At 49.0% G+C, this 26009-nt stretch overlaps 2 protein-coding genes across 5 annotated transcripts in view; both read right to left on the reverse strand.

Moving 5' to 3' along the window:
* srcap (Snf2-related CREBBP activator protein) overlaps window positions 1-9730 on the reverse strand; it is a 31788-nt gene extending 22058 nt beyond the window's left edge. Inside the window, exons 1-8 of one of the 2 annotated variants that reach the window (XM_030339905.1) lie at window positions 9478-9730; window positions 7902-7978; window positions 4601-7458; window positions 3442-3681; window positions 2782-2967; window positions 2349-2489; window positions 1800-1995; window positions 345-514 (exon numbers count right to left, since the gene is read on the reverse strand). In XM_030339905.1, coding sequence (XP_030195765.1) covers window positions 345-514; window positions 1800-1995; window positions 2349-2489; window positions 2782-2967; window positions 3442-3681; window positions 4601-6841 — 3174 coding nt within the window. In that variant the 5' untranslated portion in view covers window positions 6842-7458; window positions 7902-7978; window positions 9478-9730. The remainder of the gene's footprint in view (window positions 1-344; window positions 515-1799; window positions 1996-2348; window positions 2490-2781; window positions 2968-3441; window positions 3682-4600; window positions 7459-7901; window positions 7979-9477) is intronic. The other variant, XM_030339906.1, reaches the window with a different exon arrangement.
* A 617-nt stretch (window positions 9731-10347) lies between these two features.
* Window positions 10348-25815, reverse strand: fbrs (fibrosin). Of its 3 annotated transcripts, none has more exons than XM_030339930.1 (18): window positions 24026-25815; window positions 21562-21753; window positions 20447-20482; window positions 20258-20287; window positions 19994-20042; window positions 19272-19751; window positions 17779-18071; window positions 17616-17660; window positions 16886-16984; window positions 16216-16284; window positions 15938-15976; window positions 15437-15508; window positions 14966-15119; window positions 14618-14698; window positions 14090-14173; window positions 13671-13887; window positions 11690-13502; window positions 10348-11646 (listed from the first exon to the last, which is right to left on the reverse strand). In XM_030339930.1, the coding sequence occupies exons 1-17, from the start codon at window positions 24326-24328 to the stop codon at window positions 11759-11761; spliced, it is 3987 nt and encodes a 1328-aa protein (XP_030195790.1). In that variant the 5' UTR covers window positions 24329-25815; the 3' UTR covers window positions 10348-11646; window positions 11690-11758. The 3 variants fall into 3 exon arrangements, with proteins under 3 accessions (XP_030195790.1, XP_030195788.1, XP_030195789.1); XM_030339928.1 differs by having other exon boundaries at window positions 10348-11655; window positions 11699-13502; window positions 16216-16299; XM_030339929.1 differs by lacking the exon at window positions 10348-11646 and having other exon boundaries at window positions 11665-13502; window positions 16216-16299.
* Between the last annotated feature and the right edge of the window lie 194 nt (window positions 25816-26009).

The raw sequence follows: 26009 nt of genomic DNA on the forward strand, positions 1-26009 counted from the left end.
TGGCCAGGACGATTTTGGAGGATTGGTCATGAAATCCCCCAGCTTTGTGAACGTGAAATATGGAAAGGCTTCGGCCGGGACCGGTCCAGAACTCTTGGCGTGACGCTAACATCCCCCACCTCCCTTAAGGCCTCGTTTCATGCGAGTAGGGCGAATATGTTCATACCATCAGGTTTTGATTCAAGCTCTACATCTGTTCGACGCTCCTACCCCATTCCTGAGAGGGGATGCATTTTTATCCGTTGCACATTTGCTTCCTCAAGCTCTACCCCCAACACATGACACAGAGCCGAATTCATGCGTTCCCTCAAGATGGACCCCCAGCGTGGTGCCAGTGTTATTACCGCAGGGCCCTTGAGCATGCGTAGGAGGTCCTCCAGGGGAAGCTCTCCTTCTTGCTTCAGCAGCTCGATCTCCCTCTGCTGGCTCTCTGCGTCGTTGCCCTCCTGCTGCTCCTCCACGTCGATGGTCTCCTCGTCATCCTCCTCCTCACCAGGGGGCTCAAAGTCTCGGTCTGCAAAAATAGGTAAAGGGGCTGTTAAGGGGGGGGGCACAGATTCTCACACACACACACACACACACACACGCACGCACGCACGCACGCACGCACGCACACTTATCTGATATCCAGTCGCACTATGTTGTATAGCAAAGCTTCTGGGGGCAGAGAGACTGGGCTGGGGACCAGAAAATATGTGGGACGGCATTAGAGATATTCTACCGAAGAAAATCCATTTATGGATGAGGCTTTCAGAGGGGGGTTTGAATGTGTATATCTACAGTGGTCAGTCTAAACCGTGCTAATCCGAAACCTTTTTTTACAGTTTGCTACTGCTGGCCCAGATGGTGTTTGCCAATTCTGCACTAAGACTTCCAGTACCAAGAGATCCCCGTCTTCAGTAACACGATTGGTCAAAACAAATATGAAGGGAATGTAATTGAATCGCCCCATTCACCCAGATTTGAGGTTGTCCGAATCTCTCCCTCTCCCTCTCACTACCACCCTCCCTCTATCCCTCTCTCCCCCTCTCCAAGTGCATTCCTTATGGTTTAATGGAGCGTAATTGGTCCTAGTGGTGGGTTTCAGTTTCCAACGCACGGCTACTTGTGAAACAATAAAAGCGTTCACCCTGGACGAACTCGATGGAGCATGCAGCAGAGGAGAAGCTTTCAGCCAAATAACTAATGTCTGGAAGTGGCCTTCAACAAAGAGAGTTATGATGTCGGGCACACAGAGGCCGCCATCCAACATCGGGAGGACGTTGAGGCCAGGTAGTGAATCAAAAGGTAACGGTGGACATGGAGCGGTGCACTGCGACCGGTCGTTTCCTCTTCCTGGCTGAAGAAGCCCTTGCACCAACATAATCTCTCACCACTGAGGCCGTTCGGCTTACTCAACGCCAGTTATCCCTTGCAGCTTGAAATGACAGGTTAGGCCAGTCCCAGGGTTCACACCTGTGCTTTTGTTCTCCAGGCAAATGCTTGAAACATGATCTTCAGACGCCGTTATAAAGCCCGATGCAAAGCTGCCCACAGAGAATCAGCAGGATAATGTCTCCTTGCACCCCCATGATTAGACCTTGAACAAGCGCAAATAGAGACCATGCTTTACATAACCTGTTGACTTCTGGAGAAGAGCAAGTACATGTAATTTCTAGAGTGTAGCCATGACAACGTTTCCCACCGACTCATCTCCCATTCATTCATTTTCATTCACTAGTAATAACCGGTCAACACAAAATCCATCTAATAACAGGTGATTCGACCTAACAGCCGGGAGGAGGGAGGAGAAGGCTCACCGCCGTCGTCTTCTCCGGCCGTGGGAAAAGGTTTCTTTGGTTGCACGTCTGGGGTCTCCGTTGGCGCTGCAGGGGCCAGGGACTGGCTGAGGAGGTCTGAGTACTTCTCAGTCTGGCCCACGATGAAGTCCAGCTGAAGGTCCAAAGCCTTTTTCCTCTTCTCCTCCAGTCTGGACTGCTGCTTGTACTGCACCACCTTTGTGGGATACAAACGGGCACGTCACGCGAGGACGTAGCAAGAGCTCTCCATTCGACTGCGGGATCGTGAGCATGAAGTAGTGAGTTTGAGCATTTGTGTGTGTGTAATGATGCAACTAGGACTAAGTTGCATCACTGTGTCCGGGTGTGCCCGTATGGATTTAATTACAGAAGAACAGGATTTCCATACAGCCATAGTGAGACTACCACGGAGGCAGAGAGATTGTCCACAACACATTTGTTGACAAGCTTTCACACAAAAAAGCAGCTGTGACTTAAAACATATATGGGTCCCTAGAAGACAAGACAGCGTTCCCGTCGGCCGTGTTTCATCCAGGACATCACACAAACCTTCTCAACACTGCTCCAAAAGGCCCGGACCTCCTTGGCAATGGAGGAGGCGATCCGTCGGACTTTGGAGTGCTCGTCTCTCTTGGCCTTCTCCTCCTTCTGCCTCAGATCCTCGTGGTATCTCATCACCATGCGCACCACCTGAGCGCACACACACAATGTCGTGATGCGTCATGTTTTCTCCCTTTCAAATACATTTGTAAGGCTCTTTTTGCCAGGACAGTGAAGATGGATCGAAAGAAATTGGTTTAAAAGAGGGAGGAAATGTAACACGGTCGAGAAACAGATTTGGGTCAGCAGAAGGTGGATGGTTCATATGGTTATGGCGCTAGCACGTTAAGCCGAGACACCCTTGTTTAATGTCCAGGCTCGCATTAGGTAGGGGACAACATAGATGTTTCAGCTTTGTTCACAGCCAGGTGGCCTCGCTTACCTTCCTGGCCACCCCTCTCTTCCAGCGCCTCTCCTGGGCAAAGTCAGCAGAGAGCCACTGCATTTCCTCACAGAGGTAGTCCCAGTGGACCTTGGGCCGGACAGGCTCCGTCAGACGGGTCAGACGCTTGGTGGACCAGTAGCCCTCCTTCTTCAGGGACTGGCTGCGGTGCTCGATGTCTGCTTCCTAAAGGGAAATGATAAGTAGTATAACATTCTTTAGGGTCGAGCCAAAGTTCATTCAAGTCTTTAATGAGAACGATATGAGACGATGGGTGGTAAAGATAAGTATTACAATGTATACGCAACCTTTGGCTCAGCTTCTAAGATTCTCTTTTGATTGAGTCAGTTTAGAACCTGATCTTAAAACAAAAAATTACATTTTCTCAATTTACTAATTCTCCTGCTTTCGAACTAGAACTCGTATGCATTAACCTAGTAAAACCAGGACAAACATGTTCACATGAACCAGGTAGAACAAAAAAAATATATAAAAAGGTCCATTGCAGATTTTATGAAGTCCAAGCGTAATTCAAACCAAAAGCAACCACTATGGATTGAAAAACCAGCCACACATAAACGACATAGAGCCCTGATTATCCTGATGGTGCACAGGTAAGTGCAGCAAAAGGCGTGTCTACGATGGGACCCCTGCTCTTACGTGTTTGGCCCGCTCCGCCATGTCCTTCTCTCCGCGGGGCCGGTGGGGGGTGGTCTGGTCTGTCGGGGACGACGAGCAGCTGGGGGAGAGGAACTTGCCGTGGGGGCCCCGGAGAAGCGAGGCCCTCTCTCGCGGGGTTGACCAGTCGCTGGCCGACGAGGGACCCGGCGACGGGGAGGAGGAGAAGGGCGAGGCGGGCGAGGCGCTGGCCACGACCCGGTCCGCTATCCACCGTCGAACCTGGGGGCACAGGGGGGGAGACGGACGTGAGGAAATTACACAAAACCCCCACGGGACAACGTTGGGAACGGCAATATCCACCGAGGACACTGGAGCACGATAGGAACGTGGCATGAACGGTCAGCGACGGTGGCAGCTTGTCCAAAGTGGCAAACTTCCGGTCCATCTTCCCAATGCCCCTCTCAGCCAATACGTTGCATCATAAAAAGAGCGACGATGCAGTATTAGGACGCAGCACAGCATGACCACGCTGTCAACAGCCAGCCAACAAGCCTTTCATCTGCTCAATATGTTCGTCACCACCACCACTCACCTTGGCGAACACTGCCTGTCTGTCTGTCCTGCTCTGACCATGCTGGAAAACAAACAGGACTCAGCATGCGGCTAACTTGAGTCTTAATAAGAATGACAACATCCCTGTCCCATTCCACAACAGAAATGAGAACTGTGTAATATAAAAAGGAATGAGAAGGGACTATAGAAAAAGTTACACTACCATTGTATAGTACAGGATGAGTACTGTGGTATTTTTTGCCGTTACATATAAAAAGTTTCAGGTTTTGATATTAACCAGTTTGTGATGTAATAAAAACTCTTGGGGGTGCAATCAAGGTGCATCTTTCCCTGTGAAACCCAGTCCAAACGTAAAAAAATGATCCTAAATGTAGTGTGGACAGAGTGCTACTTTTTTGCCAGGACACCTCACCCCGTGTGCCATATTGACATGCAACTCCATAATGGCTTTGTGGATCATTGCATGTGTAGTTTTAGTGGAAACAACCGAACCGACAGCAATGTATAAACAAGGTGGCCTCAAGTCCAATACAGCGTGTATAAACGTGACACCGTGCTTTCAAGTGCTTGCTTATCCCAACTACTACCCAACTCCAATAAAGACCCACCAACTCGTTCCCCTTACCTGGTTGGCCGGGCTCGGAGTGGTTATCCCGTAATCTGTCTTGTCGCACTCCGACTCTTCCTCCTCCTCCTCGCTGCCCTCCTCTTCACTGCTGGCCTCCCCCGAGGCGGGTTCCTGGGACGGGGCTTCTTCAGGGGAGCCTTCCTGCTCCATCTCCTCACCCTCACAGAGGAAGTAGGACTGGGCGTCAGGACGCTCCTGGGCAGTGAGGGAGGGGGCCTTTGCTTCCAACGTAGCCGGTGACGCACCGTGGGACTGGGGGGCGCTCGGAGCGGCGGTGCTTTTAGAGGAGGCAACATTTAGGAGTCCAGGTAGTTGCCTCCCTGTCGAGGGTTCTGCCGCAGTTAAGGCCTCATTGTCCGAGTTGCTATGAAGGGTTCCGTGGCAGGCGTTTTCAGTTGTAGGTCGGCACAAGGCCTCGGTGGAAGGTGCGGCGGCGGGTGACCTGTTGACGGGACGCTGAGCCTGATGGCTCTGGCAGCCAACCGCAACAGTCTCTGGCACCGGGTCTGTGAGCGACACGGTCTTGGGAAGGCACTCTTCAGACACCGAGCCCGCCCGGAGGCTGTGGGCGTTGGCAAGAACGTGTTCAGCAGAGTTCTGCATCTCGGGCACCTGCGACAAAACAGAAGGTGTCTGTCCGAGGAGGGGAGACTTAGTGTGTGGGAGGAACTTTCGATTTACGGCGGGGGAGGCAGTCTCTGGTGTGGCGGCTCTGCTCAGAGTTGATTTGTCTTTGGTCCCTCCGTCTGAAGGAGCCCCGCAGGCCCCCAGCTGCACAGCGTTTTCAACAGTGACGCCCGGACACTGTGGCGGATCCGTCTGAATTGAAACAGCGAGCGACGAGTCCATAGCCACCTCCTCCGGGATGACAAACTGCACGGGGGAAACGAGAGCGGAGGAACCAGCGGACGGTTCTGGTCCACCCATCTGAAGAGAAGGGGCCTCCACCATGTACGATACAACAGCGTCGGCTGGCAGACGTGGGGTCAAGGGGTGCTGCTCACTGCTGGCCGTAACGACACACAGCTCACTCAGGCCGGGCACTTGGACAGCCTGACTAATGTCTGACACTAGGCGCGAGCCCAGGGCGGCCGTGCCGGGGTGCGAGATGGAGACGTTGTGGCTCATCACTGCGGAGGCCCCCGACAAGGGGAAGGCCTGCTGGGCGATCAGGACGCCGTCGGCTTCGCTCACGCCGCAGAGGGGGGCCTCCATGTGCAGGCTCAGACCCTCTTTTCCCGGGTACTCCTCAGAGTGATCCAGCAGCGCGTTGAACAAGTTGACCTCGTAGCCCGGGGAGTGGGGCTGCACGGTGCTGCTGACGCAGATCGTCTCCTCGGCTACGCCCTCAACCAGGCTGCAGATCTCATAGACGACGGGCTGGGAGTCCAGCTGGAGGCCCTCTCCGTAGAGCTTGGGCTGGCCAGAGGACAGGTCGTTGACCACGGAGGCCTCGCAGATGCTGCCGTCCTCCTGTTGGACTAGGTAGCTCTGATTGACGTGCATCTCCGACCAATCCCCACCGAGGTGGGACGGGTCCCCGACGATCACGATCCTCTGAGTTTCCGACGAATGCACCATCTCTGAGATCATTGGCACATCCACCGTGGAGATCTGGTCCGCCAGGGCAGCGGACCCTAGTTCAACAAACGCCTCCGCCTGGCTGGAGCCCGCCGGGTCCGGGTGGAGGACATTGGGTGCAGAAGGGGGCTGTATTTGCAACGCATAGCCCGCCGACGTGAAGGAGACTACACTATAGGTGTCCACGGTGCCGCTGCTCTCCGCTGGCTCCACCTCGGCCGTGCTGACGGAGGCGGTGCTCTGTTCACCGGCACACGGCTCCGCCCCGGACACCGTTTCTCCCGGCCCGGCATTCTCAAGTACCTCCGACGAGGGAGGCTGAGATAGTGTTTGTTTATGAGCGGAGTCTGAAAGTTCCGTGGCGTGCTCTTGTATCCCGACCGACATGGATCCAACACCTCCAGTCGGTTCCCCGGCACCGCTAGGGCCCTGGCTGATGATTTGCGGCTGCGACGTCGGGGCGTCAGTTTGTTGGGCGGCCGTTGTGGACTGCTCCATAACGGCGTCCTGGAGTGAAAGGTTTGCAACGCAGCGTTGGCGGTCAGGGGAGGAAGCGCTGGGACAGGGTGGAGAGGGGGCTTGTGGGAGGTTGTCTGTGATTGTGTGCTCTCCTCCACAGAGTGACTGGTCTGGTCTAGTCTCTGAGTTATATTCCATAATGTCCCTGGCTGAGGCCACTGGTCCCGCCTCTGCCTCTGTAATAACCAGCAGTCCACCAGCCTCTCCCGCTGGCTCGGTCTGGGTTTCACCACACTCTGACTGGCAGATTTCTGTCTCAGTTTGTAACCCGTAGTGGAGCTCTTGCCCTGTGGCGTCAGTCTGTATGCCTGACGACGGGGTAGGAGGTGGAGGCGTGAGGGGAGGGGGGCTCCTCTGCAGGCCGGCAGAGGGGCTGCAGTTCTCAGAGGGGGGTATTGGAGCGGAGCCTCCACCTTGGACGCTCTCCGGAGAAGCCTTGAGCCGCTCTTCTGGAAGGCCTTCCTCAGAGCCTTGGGAAACAGTGTGGGGTGTGTTGGACGCAGGGTCCCTCTCCGCACCGAGGGCCGCCGGGACGTCGCTCTCTGGCGTGGGCAGCGTGGGCGCGTGGACCAACAGTGGGGCTGGGAAGGGGGCAGCTGCGACCGGCTGCGGGGCATGCTGAGGTGACAACCCAGCCACATTCTGTGCAGCCAGAGGGTCGACACCTAGCACATCCACAGCCGGGGGGTCGTGCCGCTGCACCACCTCCCCCCGGGAGCTTCCTCCCCCTGCGTCGCCTCGGCTACACTCTGCCCCTGGGGGAGGACAACAAGGAGGGAATCTGGGTCAATGGATCAGACCGACATATTGAATACAATATTTGGATTAGGTAAAAAAGGGAATTATTAAACAAATCTCATAATAAAAGGTAAACTACTATATTTTCCAATCATTTATGCATGTACTATAGCTCATCATAAAAAGGTGAACGTCAAAACTAAATAGGGAGCAGCAATGCAATTGTTTGTAGAATAATCCAACCAGGTAGTACACATCCCCATTCATAAAGATTCTCATGTTGACCAGCCAAATCGGCAAGCGATGTTCAGAAGCAAAAAACGAAAACTAAAAAGCTGTTCAAATGAAGAAAGGACATACCAAAATAATGTCATAGGGTCAATACGTTTAGGCATACACTTTTAGTAACACACATATATAAACAAACACACACCACAACATTTTCTAGGCAATGTCTTACCTGTCTGTGGTGTCACACACAGATCTTCTGTGCTTTCTACTTCCAGGATGCTGACATTAAGATCCCCTCCACATATTCTAAAGGGACGGAAATCAAACGGTTGTAATGAAATGTAAAATGTAAAGTTACCTTTATTTACAAATTGGTAACTTGTATACCTCAGCCTTCTCAACAAAGCAACACATTAGCATGCTAACAGGCTAGACAAAATACTTGCTTTTGGGTGCTAACATTAATATTGTTAACTCAGATTTCGACTTGCTGGGAACCAACCCCTTCTGATAATGAAACTACTACATATGTTCCCGTGCCGGGCGGAAATTAATGTCACATCACGCGAATAACACTGCCGCCCAGACCTGTGGATGTGTAAGCTAGCCGATGCTACCGAGAAGTAACGGACATTTATGTGGTCTAGCGGGACTGCGTGGGCACCGGCGTTCTGGTCATTATGTCAGTAGTCTGCGAAAGGGACAGACACGATGGACGGAATAGCGGTACGCTTTGTGGCGGTTGTCACTTCGGGACGGAGGGGTCGTGCAGCACGCGCTCCCCGAGCTAAACCCGGCGGACTGCGCGCGGGCCTTCGGTCATTCATTGCTCTCTCGTCAATGCGAACATTATTCATTGTGACTGGGGTCGGGAACTTGTTCAAAACGTTGGCACACCAACGACATTTTTTTGTTCTATGCAATAACAATGACTTCGGATCATAATAATTATTAGAAAATAAACAATGTTCGTTGTTTACTGTTGCCTCGATATAGTCTGACCTGCCCCTAACTTGGCCGTATGCTTAGCGTGTGAGGGCTTAAATGGGTTAAATGAACGTTACTGGGATTGTCTTGTGAAGTTAGCTTAGTAGCGTGTACAATAGCCTACACTGCTTGACTGGCATCACTGGAAAGATTGCTAACTAGCAATCCGAATAGTTGGTAGGTGCATTTATTGTGTGCGCAGGCGCCTTATCCCGCCCGCAATTATGTAATGCTGATTCTCGCTATAAGACTGTGTATGCCGATACATATGAAGAGTTATTTTCTCATTTGGACGGGAACACACGAAGAGTCGCATTATAAAGCCGCTTTACCATGCACGATAGAAAGGAACAATCGCTCGTGACGTCATTGCGTGGGGGTCAAATCTACAAGTAAAGAATCACCTCAAAACTATTTTTGCATTAATGGAAAACGCACTGCATACATAAAAAAGGTCCAAATAAAAAAAAGATACATACATTTAAAAGTTTCATATCAAATTTGCAACGATTAAAGGGGTGTCCGAAGGGGGCTAACGACAGCCCACAGGTGCCTCTTTTGCATTGACCAGAAAGGGGCTGTCAATTCAAGTAGGTTGAGAATGAATATCACTGTTCTCCTGCTACGGCGAATCCATATGGGCCACATCCTAGCCATAGCATGATATGAATTGTACGTTTCGCATATTCCATAAAGGAAAAGGTGAAGTGCAATATATTCAGATAGTGTCCCGCTTCAGTTTCACCCCCTTTAAAGCCCCCTAACTTCCTTTATGCCCCCCCTCATTCTCATGGCCGCCATCTTAAGTTCCCACCTACCTGAAATTTCCGACCAATTTTCTTTTACTAAATTCTTGTTGAAGAAGTCGTCATCCGCATGAAATCGTACTCAATCCGTAATGCTAATAATCCAAACTGTCTCCCGGTACCCAACGAGGTACAAGTAGGTATCTGAGAAGAAGTTAAAATACGGACCGGGAGAGAGTGGGTTCGGCGCAGAATGTAGCGATTGCGGGGAGGAGACTTTACGCAGCGAAATGGTGGAGGACCGCTGCTGACAAAGTGCTGAACAAAGTAGGATCTCGCGAGACACAATCGAGCGCGGCAGTTCAATTGTGTTAATTTGATGCATCTTCTGATCAAAACCGAAAGGATTCAAGACATTATGAGATTCCTTTTGTTTGACAGTATTCAATATAAAGTAAAGTTTGAATTGTGATAAGTTGGGGTATTTAAACATTTGTATTTATCAATACAAACTCAAATATATTCCTGTAATTAGGCCTACTCTATGCATGTCATAGTTTTGATACACAGCCTACTAATATGCATCCTGGTATTCGCGTTATAATATACTTCCATATATTCTAACTATTTATAAAGAACAACTAACAACCATATTGGTCATTTGACTCAAGTTGTTTATCCTTACCGTTTTATCAGTGTTTATTTGGTGACGTTGAGGTAATGGTTGTCCGGTTTGACCTATTGTACCGTTAACAGTGCTTTTCATGGATTAAGTGTGTACAATTTTTAGCACAGAACTTTCTATGCAATGCACATTTGTAATTGTATTACCCCCTAATGTTGTCATGTGATGCATGGGAATTAATAGATATCATTTTCCTCCATCAGATCATTTCACCATACATTATATTTCAATTCCAAACAAAATAAGAGCCACACAACTCAGTAAACAACAATTCATTTAATAATTAATATATGTGGTCTCTAGGGGAGGGGATTTGAAAGGTATAAAATGGTCATATTAAAATAATTGACCCATTGTCTTTCCTCCTCTCAGTATACCCACAGTCCAGTTGCCTTTTGACAGAAGACCTTACATTTCTGTCCTTGACGCAGGTGTCCCAACTTTTCCAATGTATATAACTTATCTTTGTGAACGAAACATCTCTTGCTATTCACATAAAAGCCTCCAAGTCCCAAATGTAATGTAACACACCACCAACGCCACGGGCCGACCTCCCTCCTCGCACAACAGCCATGAGATCCTTGAAGAGGTCGCTGTGGTTCTGGCTAACCGTTCACCAGCGGTTCAGTTCTCCGTGGAAACGAGCTATTTGCATGATACTTTAATTACTTATGACTACCTCAGGAGAGGGTACTGATTGATACCTGAAACAATGACGAATAACATAACAGTGAATATATTTAATATTATTATTATAGAAGATAATTAATGTTGAGAATAATAATTACAAAGGCATTTTCACTATACTACTATAATCTGGTCCTGGCCATATACCAAATTAGAGGAGTGGGGAAACAGTTACTGGAAGTCCGAACCTATTGTGTGCACCCACACAACGCAACGACTTCATATTCGTCCGTGAAAACAGAGTGGAGGAGCTTCAATCACAGAAGTGGTCAAGTTCAGGGTGTGTATTTTGCAGGGTGAGGCAGAGAAGGTACAGATGTGCACTGAACTTTGTTAATTCATACATTTCAAGAGTAATTTGTCTTTACAATGATGAGACAAAAGACTTAAACCCAAACATCCCGTTACCACTGTATTTTGTAAGGCATCATCCGAAATACAGGATCATGATTTATGTAGAGGAGGGATTTAGAACATCCCGTAGAGTTTAAACAAGAAAAGGAGTAACCTTTCACGTGTTCTGAAAGTGCACACCCCTCTGGAAGAAATAATTGTTTTAATCCAACAGGAAAAGGCTTGCTTAACAAAGCATGGAACATGAGATTTACCTGTATAACTACTGTATTAACAGCCTATAAAATAAAAATACACAAGGATGCACAGAAAACATGTACCTTTAAATTGCACTGATAGAACTATTGGGAGGGGGATATTATTCCATGTCATTCTGAGTGTCACATGTCCCCTCCCGGGACCTGGTTCGGCCCCTCGGTTGCGACTGGACCCGTGTTTGGTTGTGGGTCTGGGCAGGCCGGGCGTTGCAGAAGCCCGTCGCCAGGGACGACTACAGAGGATGGGGAGGGGAGGGAGGGGGGGGGGGGGGGGGGGGGGGGGGGGGGGGGGGGGGGGGGGGGGGGGGGGCAGGTTGAGAGCAGCACAGTGATCCTTATGTTTCCCTTGATCTCCAGTGTTGTGCCTGTACTATCTGGACTCCCCGTCTTTATGGGTGCTGTACAGAGTCATCTCGCCCGGCCCCCCCATTCTGGAGCCGCGGGGGGGCGTGGACGACCGGCTCGTCACCGAGGGAATGAGGGGCGGCGGCGCGCCCACCGACAGCGCCCCGACCAGACCGCCGGGGGTCTTGGTCAGGATGCCGTTGGACATGTGGTGCGGGTGGAGCTGCCCGAGGCGCGAGTACAGGCCCGGGTGGTGCTGGGGGCCGGCGGGGCCCCCGTGGGAGAGCGAGTGGGCCAGGAGGCCCGGGTGGAGCTGCTCCAGGTGGGCGGCAGTGGCGGCGTGGGACTGGCTTTGGAGGTGGCCGCCGGCCGAGAGGTGCGGGTGCGGGTGGGGGTGCGGGTGCATGCCAAAGTACCGCGCTCGCTCAAAGTCTTCCCTCAGGATCTGGGCTCGCTGCTCCTCGTCCATCAGCCCGCCGCCCGGGGGCCCCAGCTGGGGGGGCCGGTCAAAGTGGTGGGCCATGAGGCTGAACTCCTGGCGAACGGCGGCGGAAGAGGTAGATGTCTGAGGGTGGTGGGGGTTAGCCGCGGCCGCCGCCACGGCCGCCGCCCGCTCCGCCTCCAGGAAGCGCTGAGCGTGCTGGTGCTGGAGGAGTCGCGCCAGGTGGGGGTCCGAGCGCAGGGCGAGGTGCGGGTCCGAGCGCAGGGCCAGGTGGGGGTCCGAGCGCATGGCCATGGCCTCCCTGCGCTGCTGCTGCTGCTGCTGGGCGGCCAGCTCCCGCCAGGGGTCCCAGGTGAACGTGTGCGGGTTCTGCGACGGACCCTGGGGCGGGCCGTGGGCAAAGCGTTCCCCCCCTGGGCCCATCACCAGGCCCCCGGCTCCGGCGGCGCTCCCCAGGTAGGCCTCGATGGCCCTGGAGTGCTCCAGCAGAGACAGGTGGTGGTGGTGGGGGGGCGGGTGCTGCGTGGGGAGGGGAACCCCCGGGGTCGGAGTGAGGGACATGGACGAAGAGGAGCCCGAGTTGGGCTGGTGGGAGCGGCTGTTTGGACGCTCAAACCCGTGGGGGTGGCCGTGGGCGTGGGGGTGTCCGTGGGGGTGGGGGTGTCCGTGGCCGTGGCCGTGGCCGTGGGACGGGGGCTGGTGCAGGGTGATGGGTATGTGCTCCGGCTCCTCTTTGCGCTCCTCTTTGACTTTGACGGGGGGCAGCAGCAGGGGGTGTTTGGACACGGGCGTGGGGGTCCGGTCGGCCTTCTTCCCGGGGGCCATGGGGAAGGGATGTTTGGAGACGGGCGTGGGGGTCCGGTCGGGCTTCTTGCCGAGGCTCATGTTGGGGCCGGCGGCCGACCCGGAGGAGGAAGACGGGTGGGTGTCTCTTTGGGAGGAGCCGTGGGGGGGCTCGCCGTGGTGGCCGTGTCCCGCGGGGTGCGGGGGGCCGCGGGGGTACAGGTCCAAGGGGGAGGGCGCCGAGCGGTTGGAGGGCGGGGGCGTGGTGAGCACGGAGGACGAGGACGACCTGGGCCGCTCTTGGTCCGACACCAGAGAGGAGGGGCCGAGCGGTGGCCCCCTCGAAGACATCATCTGCATGGGGGGCCTCTTGTCGCCGTCCCGGTTGATGCTGCGGGCCAGCTCCTCGATGGGCCCGCCGCCGCCGCCCCCCAGCCCGCTGCCGTGACCGTTGAGGTGGGACACCGGGGTGCTGCTGCGGGGTTTGAAGGTGGGGGCGACGGGGGACATCCTCACAGGCTGCCGGCCGTACAGCATATTGTCTCTGCAACACAGTGACCACATGAGTACGGCATCGTTTCACAGAGCACACGTCTTTCCATTATTAGTCCCGATTACAGAAATAAAGTCTTTCAATAGAGCTGTTTACAAGTTACATGGTCAATCCTAATGCGCATGGAAGGTAAAAGGCAGCATGTGGAGCTTTGCACACCTGTCTTTCTCATCCTTGATGTGAGGGACGTCTCTCCTGTCCAGCTCCTTGCCTCGGTCCCTCTCGTCCCGCTTCTCCGCCCCCTTGGCCCAGCTGGGACCCCCAGGGAACCCGGGCGGCCCGCCGTGCAGGCGGTTCCATGGGTCGTGGTGGTTGGGGTTGGACATGCCGCTGACCACACTGGCCGGGGAGTCCTTGTGGCCGAAGACCGAGCCACCTGCAGGGAAACCAAAACCGGGTCTCAGCACGAGGACCTTGCTCTTACTTATCCCCGGCCGTTTTACATTCTCATGTGCAAAACTAGGAAGAGGAGACGGCCTACAGGGCAGGGGGGCTGAAAGATACTGGAAGAGCTTGTCTATCTATGGGTCTGGAAGATAAGTAGGTGTCTATCAAGGCGGCAGTAGTGCTAGACTGACCCAGTGTTGGGCTACCAAGTCCTCCAAAGGCTCCAGAGCCTAGCGCTCCCAGTGGAGTAAAAGGTGGTGAGCGGCCATATGGATCTGAAACATACACACACCATAAGCAACTGGTTTATAATCCACTGATTTAGAAAGGGGTTTTAACAGCAGCACATGTCAATATGTTAATTACACACACCATGATCTGGTTTATCATCCCATGATTAACAGCAGCAACAGAAAATTTATTATAGGCCTTAGCCTTCCCAACATATTAGAAAGAGGATAATCCTTTTGAAGCATGTGAGGCATCTAATGCACTTGAGAACAACAACCAAGTGTATATTTTATCCACGTTGACGTTAGTGTTCCTATTTTATCTTAAACTAATTGTTATACTTCTTAAGAATAAACAATACAGGAACGTTTTTTGCTTCAAAACAAAAAAGGCATGTAGAAGAAATCAAAACCGTGTGGGGTGAATCAAAGTGACAGATATGGTCACGGATACTGTCCACTGACGTGTCTTTTGGCGGTCGAGCATACCCAGGTGTGCAACTGGATTGAGGAAAGACGAGTGAGGCGTTGACGGAGGGATGAAAGGACCCGAGGACTGATGGACTCCACCTGGGCACCAGGAAAAAAGGGAAACATGATTCTCTTAAATCTGACCTCATTCATTAAGACAGCCAACAGAGATGCAAACACACAGTCAATAGTGCCGGACATGATGGTGGGTAAAGGATCAGCAAGAAATTCTCACATTTCTAATAACTACTGAAAAGTATTCAGTGTGCAAAGGAAACCAAAAGCCCCGCAATAATAACCAAAGCTATTCACTGCCTTCTACTCCCAAAAACACTTTGCTGTGCGCACATACACACGGACACACACCTGCTACGGTGAACAGACTGGCAGGTCTGGTGAGGTCGTGTGACGGAGGGAGGCCTCCTCCCATGGGCCCCAGAGGGCCCAGGCCCCCGGCTCCAGGCATGCGGGCCAACAGCTCATTACGGAAGTCCAGTTTGTGAGGATCAGCCTGCATCAGCTGACACAAAGGAAGGAGGTGACTTAGGACAAATCATGGTCATCATGGATATCTTACCCGATTGAACAAATTGTAAGAAAAAACGAAATCAACGAGGGCCCTGGCGTAAGCGTACGATGTGGAATAATTCAGACAGATCTGGTCAAAAAGTCCGAAATTAAAAGCTTTATGAAATATGCACCGTTTGCTTCCAATTGGATGCTGGTTAAGGTTTAGGGTATAGAAAGAAAGTCTACTAGCAAAAGAACAAAGCATTACCTCATCTTCATTACATAAATTGTTACGTTTTATAAATTTGTTTTCATTGGACAGCCTACCTTCACCTTCTTCTGGTGGCTTAGGATCATCCAGGCCACGTGAACATGCATAGCACACCATTTTCCCGGTTTCTGCAAAAGACGAAGGCCAAGCGTTACATGGAGCGCGAGTTGATTTGCAATTTAAAAGACATGCTAGAAGTCTTTGTACACCAAGTCGGTGCAAATGATCAGGGTTAAGCATTGCAATTAGTTTTCGGGTTTTGCTAACGTGAACATACTAGGTCCGTTCAATGAATGTTATTCGTAGAAAAAGAGACAGTGGCATCAGCGTAAAGATTAGACAAGGAGACGTACAAGCAAAGCCAGAGCAGAGGAAACAAAGATAGGCATGAAGTCTAGTTCTACAGAAAGACCCAACATGGTGGGCAAAGGCATTGATTAGACGAGCATTAGTCGATCAGAACGATAAGGAACAGGGTTAGTTCAAAGAGTGGGTGAAATGGTGGCCCCAGGACTGAAGGGATGTCTCGGGATTTCAAGTGTCCATCTTGTGCTTACATTACTGACTTTCAACGATGTCCCAAATGGATCAGTTAGCTACGAGAGAACAGAACCGTAAAAACCACTTAAACAAGTTTCATACCATTTCCCTTCTTATGTTTATGTAGCGACTGAGCTCATCTCGGTGCACATCATTAGCTCCAAGTCTCGGATGAAGACCCATGAGATTCTGGTCTTGGATCAAGACAAGTAACTCATAGGACAACCTCCATATGTAAACATGATAGAGGGCCACATTCCCGTGCGAGTACATAGGACATAGAGGTCATCCTCACCCTGGGGTCTTTGGGCTGCAGGTGGTGTGGCACAACCCCCAGCCGGGCAGTCAGCTCAGGACCGGTTCCCTGAGGGACGAGAGGCTGTCAAGAACAGCACAACAACATCAGCACAGCACCGTCGGCCAGGCAGCCTACACGTATCCCCAACATACGTTTAGGGCAGCCTATGGAACAATACTTGACAGTCTAATGAAGATGCTGGCTATGAATAACTAGCAGTTACTATGTATCAAGTTGGTCTCACAGACTCACTGCTATTCATGTTAATGATTCACTGCAAGACTCAACTAAACATGGTCAAACAGGGGATCCAGGGTGTTGTTGAATGATAAATGATGTGTGTGCAACTCTGATACACAGAGAAAACACATCTTGGAATGTGGTCAGGTAGGTTAGTGGTTGGTGAGGTTGCATTAGGTGCCTTTGACCACCCCTCAATGAAATGTGAAGATCAGATGCTTATCAATAAACTGGGAATTCCCTTAATCATAATTTCATAGAGTAGGATCAACAGGAACATACTTTCTTGCTTGGTGTGGATGCGTTCTACTCTCAGATCTGCGATGCCCGTGTCAAGTGACCGAAGGGGCAGGTTGTTCTGACGGCGTACTTCCTCATTGATAAAGAACGCTTGTGATTTCCAGGAGGACAGGACAGTCCTACTTACCTTTGGCTGGAAGGCTCCCTGCAGGGAGCTGAAGGGTCCGGTGGGGGGAATGACGGGCTGAATGCCAGGGACTGAGGGAGGGGGGTACTGTGGGAAGAACTACATCAGCCACAAGCACACACAGAAACATGACTTAGTCACCAGCAGGCTACACCTATCCCGCTGGCTTTATAGTAGGGCAGTAGGGCTTATGCGCTGGTTACTTTAAACCCCGTAATTCTAAACAGATGTATTCTGTTGTATATAGGGTAGCTTGCCTTGGTTTTTAAGTATGACTGCCATTTATTTATTTATTTTTTATCTACGAGGGATTTCTACATAAAACGATTTGAGTCTGGATTTGGTTTTCTATCCCTGGTACTTCATCATAATGATACTTGAAATAATCCCATGGGAAACTCCCCTGCTATAACCCCCTCTTAACTTGGAGCTAGGAGCAGTGGGCATTCTCACAGGGTAGCACCCTGGAACCAACTCCAGGTGTTAACACACCACGGCCAGGTGTGGTACCCTGGCCTTGCTAATAGGCAGGGCAGGAGTGTTAACCAAGATGTAGTGCCCTTTACCTTTCTTTTGGAGTGTTCACTTCCCTTTTTTGGGGTGTTGGAGGAAACCAGAGCACCCCCCCCCCCCCCCACAAACCCAGGACCTTCTCGTTGTGAGGCAGCAGTGCTAACCACTGTACCACCCTAATCCCCATAACGACATGAAATACTGACAAAATACTCACAGTGTGTCGGTACAAGCCCTCCATCTTGCCAGGATATTTATCAAACTGTAAAAGAGAGACAAAGGAATGTTTTCGTTAAAAGGAGCCACCATAATACAACCAGCTGGACCTTTGTCCCAGCCGGGCCCAGAGCCCCGGGAGCCAACAGGAAGGTTCTCCTCACCAGTGGCGGCGCCGTGGCCGTCGGGTGCAGGAAGGGCGTGAAGTGTTGGTGTTGGTGTTGGTGCGTGTGCGTGTGGTTGTGCTGATGGATCTGGAAGTTGAGGGGCGGGATGCTGGGCTGGTTCTGGGACGTCCTGCCGGAGGAGCTGGCCGAGGAGGTGGAGGTGGGCGGGCCGCCCGGCGTGGAGCGGCCGGCGGCGCCCGCGGCGTTGCCCTCGGGGCCGGGGGCGCTGCGGCGGCCGTCGCGCTCCTGCGAGGCCATGAAGTGGGGGTTGAGACGCAGCAGTTCCTGATCTGTAGAGAGAAAGCCATCGTACGGTGAGTTACTACGTCCACTACAAAACACTATGGCGGTCCATCATACAGTGAGCAGACGTTCACAGCACCAAGTGCACAGGTTGGACTCTTTCAGTGCTTAAAACCAGATGGTTCAAATAAAAACCAATAGACAATTATTTTTAATCTTTAGCCTGATTTTAACTATGCCACTGGTAAATCGTGGTACAATATGCAACTCATTAAAAGCTGGAATGCGCTTCATTCATGCCAGGCAGAGTGGCACTGGAGTTATAAAGTGCAAAGTCTAAAACACAGCTCTATTTTAAGCACCTTGACCACAAAATATGATGGACAGTACATTCAGGCCGGTTAGTGTTTGCTTTCCTGTTAAAACTTCACCGTTCTCTGCCCACACATGAACCGTTACCTAGATGCAAGGTATATGCTAGTCGGCTGTATAGCCTCCTTCCACTCCAACGCTACCTTTCAAGACAAAGCAGCGAAAGGTTTCTGCCACACTATAGAGGCCCAATTCAAAATTTGTCGCTTGGCCCGTTCCTCTTTAGTGAAACAGCTTTCCTTGAAAATGAACTGCCAAGGTCGTTGTTCCTCTTACTACTCTTGTGTTTGGCAACCAAGCGCTGCCTTAGATACATGCCCTCTGAATCACCAAAGCTCACGCTATGCCCAGGCCAGTGCTTCAACACACTCAGTGCTCCCCCTGTTAGAGCAGAGTGAGGACCCAGGCCCACACACTCAGTGCTACCTGTGACAGCAGAGGGAGGAACAAGGCCTAGGTCAGGGGGGCCTACGAGGTAGCACCGTGTTGAGTATAACAATGTCATATTTTAAACAACATTTTCTCAAAACACTGGTGATCACGTAACTCTTTCTGATGGGCTACTCTGAATGTGTACATTGGCAAGCAGGACATCATATCATACTCATAATGTTGTTGCAATGCCAAACATGCTAATCCAAACACATAGCACATTTGGGTGATATTTCACCAGCAGCTAACTCACGTTCCCTAAACCAATAAAATATTCTATGTAGCCTGGCATACAGCTTGGCCTTTCAGGTCCCTTCTCGGGTTGCCCAAGCTCAACATCAGAAAGAACAATGAAGCAATAGCATATATAGGACTCATCCGGTGAAGTACAGTTAACAGCATTGCAGAGTAGGCAGTGGATAGAGAGACGCAGGGGCTCCTACCTGTGGCATTAGCGTGTGCAGACACTTGTAGGAGAGGCGGAGGCGGAGGAAGGCCAGGTGAGGTGTACAGGGCCCCAGAGCCGGCTCGCGATGGGGGCCGCATAGGCCCCGACGATCCAGGGACCCTCATGAGGGGCATGGACATACTAGTGGAGGGAGTGGGCGGACGCATGAGGAAGGGTTTGTGTTTGGGCTGCGGAGGGCTGGGCCCTTGGCGGCTGTGCAGGCCGTTGCGTTGACTGGGTCGGTTGACCGAGGATGGGACCGCCATGTGGGGCTTCAGGCAGGAGAAGGGGGCAGAAGAGGTAGAAGAAGAAGTAGAAATAGGCTCCACGACCTCCAGGCTCCTCTCTTGACTGCGCTCCAGGCCCGACACCCTGGGGGTCACCATCAGGCGAGCGATGCCTCCACACCGGGGGGGCAAAGAGGGGCCGTTCTTGCCCATGGACGAGGCCAGGCTCACAGGGGTAGGCTCCATCACTAGAGGAAAACAGTGCAGTGCAGGTTGTTAATTATACTTAAGCTTACATTGGGAACATGGGATTTAATTCCAATTAGAGATATATATACTAAAACTACTTTATAAGAATCATTATCATACAAACTGAATACTGGAGATGTGTCTGCAGGTCTAGGGAAACATGCTACTTCCTCTTGAATAAACTAGGGACAAAAGTCTCCGAGATGAAGAAACTAAAGCAAGAAGAGTTCCCTGGTCTTACCTTTCCTGGTACTGACTGTGAACACTGGGTCCATGTAACCATCAGAGGCCTGCAAGAAGAAACAACAAGGTTCAAATATACCAAATAGCAAGTCAATAAAATAAAGAGGATTTCTCATTATTAGGTACAACTTCCATTCAACTGAACAGAGGAATAATTAAAGGATTGTATTGCTTTTAAGAGCCTAACACATTACAGCCATTACATCTTAAATTAAAATGTAATCAATTAAAGATTAGATTAAATACAAATTAAAATACACACCTTATCTCCTGAATCACTCTCAGTGTCACACTAAAAGAGAAAGAATGAAAGAATTGCATCATTAATGATGAACCATACAATACATAACATTAATTGGTATTTCTGACAATATGATCACAACACTGGAGGAGACAGCACAGGCTCGGAAAATCATTACGAAAACAAAAAAAAATGCAGAAAGGCACTTACAATGTAGCCAGTCTCCAAAGAGAGTGCAGCGGCGCCCTGTAAAGAGGATACAAGGGTACAAATTTAAAGTCACAACCTATAGCAAAGTAAAGCACAACATTTAGTCAGGTAAACATGTCTATCTGCTTGCATTATTCAATTATTAGAAGGTTATTGAAGAGCAGCTTCCAGGACGCCAACCCTAGTTAATTAAAGCAGGGAAAGTATTTTGTAAAACTCTTACAATTTTAAACTCTACATTTTCTTAAAGCTAGGGTAGGCAATACATTTAAGAAGCCATTTTGTCATATTTCAAGTTCTCTTTACACCCCGAAAGAATCATTAATTCTGCCTGTAGCACACTTTATATGCCTGCAAAAACATAACAAAAGTATTAGGCTGCGGGCCATCTCTCCCGTTATTGTGAGAGTTTTCACGATGGTCACCCCCAGGCTTCACCCTCTCCCCTTGCAATGCTACTGGCCATCTTCTCTAGCTCTAGCCTTAGCTTACCCAAGTTTGTTTTTGGCCTGCGGGTGACTTGGGATAAAAAAAAAAATACAGGTCTAGCTGTACTTCCAGGTGTACAAGAATGAATATAATGTTGCGATTGCTTTGCTACAGACTTTCTCCACACATTAATTAACTTGGGATGTCCCCCGGGCACTTTGCTCTACACCAGGATGTGAGCCATTAGTTGTTTACCTTTGTAATTTCATCTAGCATTTTAGAAGCCACATAGAGCTAGCTACTAAAAAATGTCATAAAGAAGATGCCATAAGATCTTGAACAGCATTGAGGCTTTTTTGTATATTATTTTTGACAATCTGATTTCCTGTCACATCAGTCTCATCCTCAATCATTATGTATAATGTACAGTCAGTTAAAAGTAAGAGGAAGGAACCAATGACGAAGCAAACCAGGCTGCTTACGACTACATATTAGTGTTATGGCTAGACCCTTAAAACACCAAGAGCAGTGACTAGTGCAATGTCACATATATGTGGGATGGAAATCTTGCATACTTGGCAAACATAATAGTGTGATCTATGGAACCCCTTACACAACCAGCTATATGAACAGAACAGATAATGAGTCAGATGCTGGTTCTCAACAATATGATGTGGTTGCAGCACCTTCACATCCGTCTTTCTCCTCTTCTTTCTATTCGTGCTCCAGCAACTATGGGAGAAGCTGGGCGGGCCGCCTTCATCGGGCTCCGAGAGGGGCCCTCCACCGTTCTCCTCCGGCCCTCGCTTCCTCTTCCTCTTGTTGCCTCTGCCCATCAGCATAGCGGCACGCTGGGTGGGCTTCAGAGAGCAGTCCATCTGGGGAGAGGAAACAGAGAGGGTTGAGGGTCAGAGGACAGAGGGAGGCCTGGTTGTTACTTGGTCCTGACATGGTTGTAGTGCAAAGTGGACCTTTTGGATGCAGTGTATTGAAGATATGAACCATACAAGCAGAGGCATAAAACATCTTGGTACACTCCATTTTATCCAAGCATTAATCCACGAATGGCGTGACACCTGACTAAAAGGTGAAAGCACGATGAGAAAAGATCTATAAACAATGTGTGAAAAGGGAAATTCCAGCGTCAGTGAGATCACTTGTCTTCTAATTAAAGGGAGTAGTCATATTTCCTGATAATGAAAGGGGAAAATACTAAAATAAGATATAAATACTCATTTCTCTTTTCTTTTATTTTTTTTCTTTCTTTGAATACACTTTCAAACGTCTCAAACTAATAAATTCGCAAGGCCGAACCTGAAATGGTTTCAGAAAAGAAAAGAGCATTGGTTTTATCAATTTTCTTTGGCGTTTTCCCAAACAACCTTTTGACATTCCTCCACACAGTATTCATTTATTGGTTTGTTTTGCCGGGCAGGTCTGGTTACATGTCATTCGATTTTCCTAAGTATCCAACTGAGACACACCGTATCAACCAACAGACATCATGAAACAACACCATTGCCCATGTTTAAGGTATTAGTTATCCAATCTTTAAGGATATTCAATGTTTGGGAGAAAACAGTTTGACTTCATCTGGGGTAGTTCTTTTTTCTTGAATGTCATAAATGTAATATCAAAACACATACTTAAAGTAATAACCTTATTCCTGATACCGCAAAATAGAAACCCAGCTTGACAATATGCCAATCCTTTGTTGTGGCTTTCAAATTACTGTAATGTGACTAGTCACTAGACTAAGCATCACACTTCATACTTGACTGTACAGGACTACTTATTTTTGGTTATTATTTAAATATTGCTAAACGGATAAGGGTCTTATGATGAAATCTCATGAATCTGATTATTTTGATGTTTGCTGATAAACTATGGCTAATGGCATCGTTTCAATACACAGTATTTAGCCATGGTCTTAAAATGGTTTAGATTCAAGGGATGTGATCACAAATATATCTCTTGTTCTAGTTTATAGGTCAACTTGTTGCCTCAATGGTGAGGAACTTTTCACTGAGCATAGCATGGAACAATGCAGTTCCTACTCAACCCTATATATATATATATATATATATATATATATATATATATATATAAATATAATAGAGAAGATGCTGTCTTTCTTTTTGGTCCTAATTTTTTCGTTGCAAAATGTGGATGAAAACCGAACCTTGATTTGAATATTTTGTCCTTTATCTACATGAATGTTTACCCACGGAAATCCAACTATTAAAATGTTAATACACAAGTTAAGTATATGATGAAGAACGAAACACTGAAAACAAATATTTTGTATGCAATTAGCTAAATATGCATGCAATTTAAGTATCTTTGCTATGGTAAAATTAAATATTAACAACGTTCCCTTAAGTGGGACAGGTAACGCTAGTTAAAGTGCTGAACTCAGACCACTTATTTTAATGGCATGTTGCTCTACACTGCAGCTCATTTGCATAAGATTGCACTGCTATAAATTTGTTTCACATGGCAAATGATGCATCAGTGCCGCCTATGTTGATTACTGCCATGCAGAATGACTTCCTGTGCCTGTCGCAGAGTTTGTGGAGGATAGTTTGGGTTTAACCGTGTAGTTGTTGTATTAACTTGTCAGGGCTTGCTTTTGGTCATTTAAACAATATAGATCACTGAATAACTGCCCGTTACAACCCTTGTATATATATATAATGTAATACATAATATATTCTACAAATAACTACATACTTAATCAGCACATGAGCTTATTAGCACATGTAAATACAGACAATGGAATAACTGTTCAAGAGTTGTGCAAAAGGGTACAGCGTGCAGTTACTATACTGAACCAGGGGAGCACCAGACGCTGGTAACATTTGCACGGTTGGCCCTCTTAAAGCACAATACTTAGTGAAATAATGCAGGCCGGAGACATCAGCTGCCTCAGAGGCATACTGGTCTTCCCCCAAAAGGAACGGCTGGATAATAAAAGGGGTGCTCTGCAACAGCTTAAAAATCGCCGTAGGTAATTACCTGAACAAACACCAAATCAAGTTTGCATTGCACACAATTTCCTGTCATCTATAGTAAACTCCAATAAAATACAATGCACCCTACAAGACCGGCGTGCTATCAGGTGCATCAGTGTATCGCTTGTGAATTTACCTCCAAGGCCTCGAAACTGATGAAGCTCGCAATAGCGAAACCGTCGATGAGGTCTTCCTCGCATGACATCGATTCCCTTTTCCTCCGACGAGGAGGCCTGTGTCTTCCAAATCCGGGTCGGCATTCTCGTCCACCGGCACCAAGAACCGAGTTTGTTCCACAAGCTTCACGTTCAGAGCCCGAGGACAGGGATGTGGCTCGTTGTTCAGCCAGGTCGACTCTTCTCCTCTGCCGTTCCCTGTCGCGCTGGGAACGAGACCGTCGGCTCTGCCTGAAACCACTGCTTCGGCTCGGACCCTCCATGTTAAAACCAACCCTTTATTTCCAATCAGTCCGAAGGCACTTAATTTCAAGTCCTGGTCCGGTCAAAGGCACCAAACCGCAAATGAACCACCACCACACAGGCCCTCCGAGGAGCCTCTGTTTAAAATGGCGTTTATAGTACCAGTGTCTATTATTTAGAATCCTCTGAAAACAGTATTTCGGCATCGATGCCTTTCTTACGCCGAATTTTGTGTGTCATTTCAATATAATGCAGATAAGAAAAATAAGGTATAGCGAAATTCATAACATGTTCATGACATGCAGAAATGTCAGGACATGGCTGATTGTGTCTCGTAGAAAGCTAACGCTAGCTAGCTAGCTAGCTAGCTAGCTTGCGAGCAAGGACTTCAGCCGACAACCAAATGTACGTATGTAAACAAAAAGAAAAGTCTGCCGTACTGACAAAACAACACAAATTAACAGTAGTTATATTTTCAAATCTAGCTTTCGTTTACCTCAGAATTATTAAATGACACCCGTTATTCTATAAACTCCACCACTTCACCCGGCTTTGACAAAATAATTTAGGGAATTAGCCAATCGTTAACGTTAGCCAATTAGCGAGGCCAATAACCCAGATCTCCGACGCTAGGAAACAAGCCACCATGATACGCGATTTCATGAATTGTAAATGATAGGATGCGATTTGGGTTGTCTCCAAATAACAAGTAAAGCTCGCCTGCCAGAATGAAATATCCTGTTGTTCCGACAGTTCAGTCCAGACTCCTCGGATTAGGTTGTTCCCTTCGTGTTTTGCCTGTTAGCCAATTAGCCTTAGCATGTCTATCACCGCGATAACAATATATTCAGCAAACTTCGTAAGAATAAAAGTATTCTTGAGACAGTTTTGAAAATACAGGTAGCAAGAAGAGCAATCTCGTTAATTGGTGATTCGCAGCAGCGTGGACAGGCTCCACTGTCAAAATGCTAGGCCGATGCGAATGGTCGGATTCGCACCACATCAAAAGAAAGACGTAGCGTTAGTGTTAGCACTCTTGCTAACTAGCCGAACGGGCAGTTAGAAGGCTAATCCAAAAACAACATTTTTGGGGAAAAAGGGCAAGTTTATATCAGAACCGGTCAGCCCAATAGACCCGGCTTGTCGCTCCTTCACGCAAGAAAATGATTTCCTTCCACCTCCATCATAAAGAAAATATTTAAGGCCCGCATTTCAAAGCCTCGGTCTTGAGTTCCATACACAAGGGTGTCGGCCAAGCCCTCATTGGGCTGGGCAACTCCTACATGCAGCCTTCACTGTGTAATCCAATGTTTAGAAGAAGTTGAGGGTACTCGGCGACGTCTTCATGAAATGTATAGTATTCCTAATCCAGTCTGCCAGTACACAAATAGAAAAGCAGTACGACTTCAGTGCTGCCTCTCTTTAAAGATCCCGAATAATTGGAAAATGTATCGCGAAAATGTACAGACACAACCCCTGTCAGCCGTGCAGTGCATTGTGTGCGTGATTCTTCTTCCTCCCTCATGATAGTATGAATTTGTAAGCATATGTAGTACATACTGCCACCAAGTGGAATTTGTTAAAACTGCCAAGATCAGCCAAACTGATCAGTACGTAAAATAAGGGAAACTATCTCATCAGACCTCGTATGACGTTCGTGGGCTGTTAACGATTGATGATTTCCCCTAACAGCATTTTAAC

Source organism: Gadus morhua, chromosome 18 (assembly GCF_902167405.1).
Source record: "Gadus morhua chromosome 18, gadMor3.0, whole genome shotgun sequence".
Lineage (NCBI taxonomy): Eukaryota > Metazoa > Chordata > Actinopteri > Gadiformes > Gadidae > Gadus > Gadus morhua.

Coding starts and splice junctions, on each gene's coding strand:
- fbrs (XM_030339928.1), bottom strand. CDS start 24,328: ATGGAGGGTCCGAGCCGAAGCAGTGGTTTCAGGCAGAGCCGACGGTCT. Junction 20,043..20,257: donor AGAGTGATTCAGGAGATAAG/GTGTGTATTTTA, acceptor TTCTTCTTGCAG/GCCTCTGATGGTTACATGGA. Junction 15,120..15,436: donor GCCACCAGAAGAAGGTGAAG/GTAGGCTGTCCA, acceptor CCTTTGTGTCAG/CTGATGCAGGCTGATCCTCA.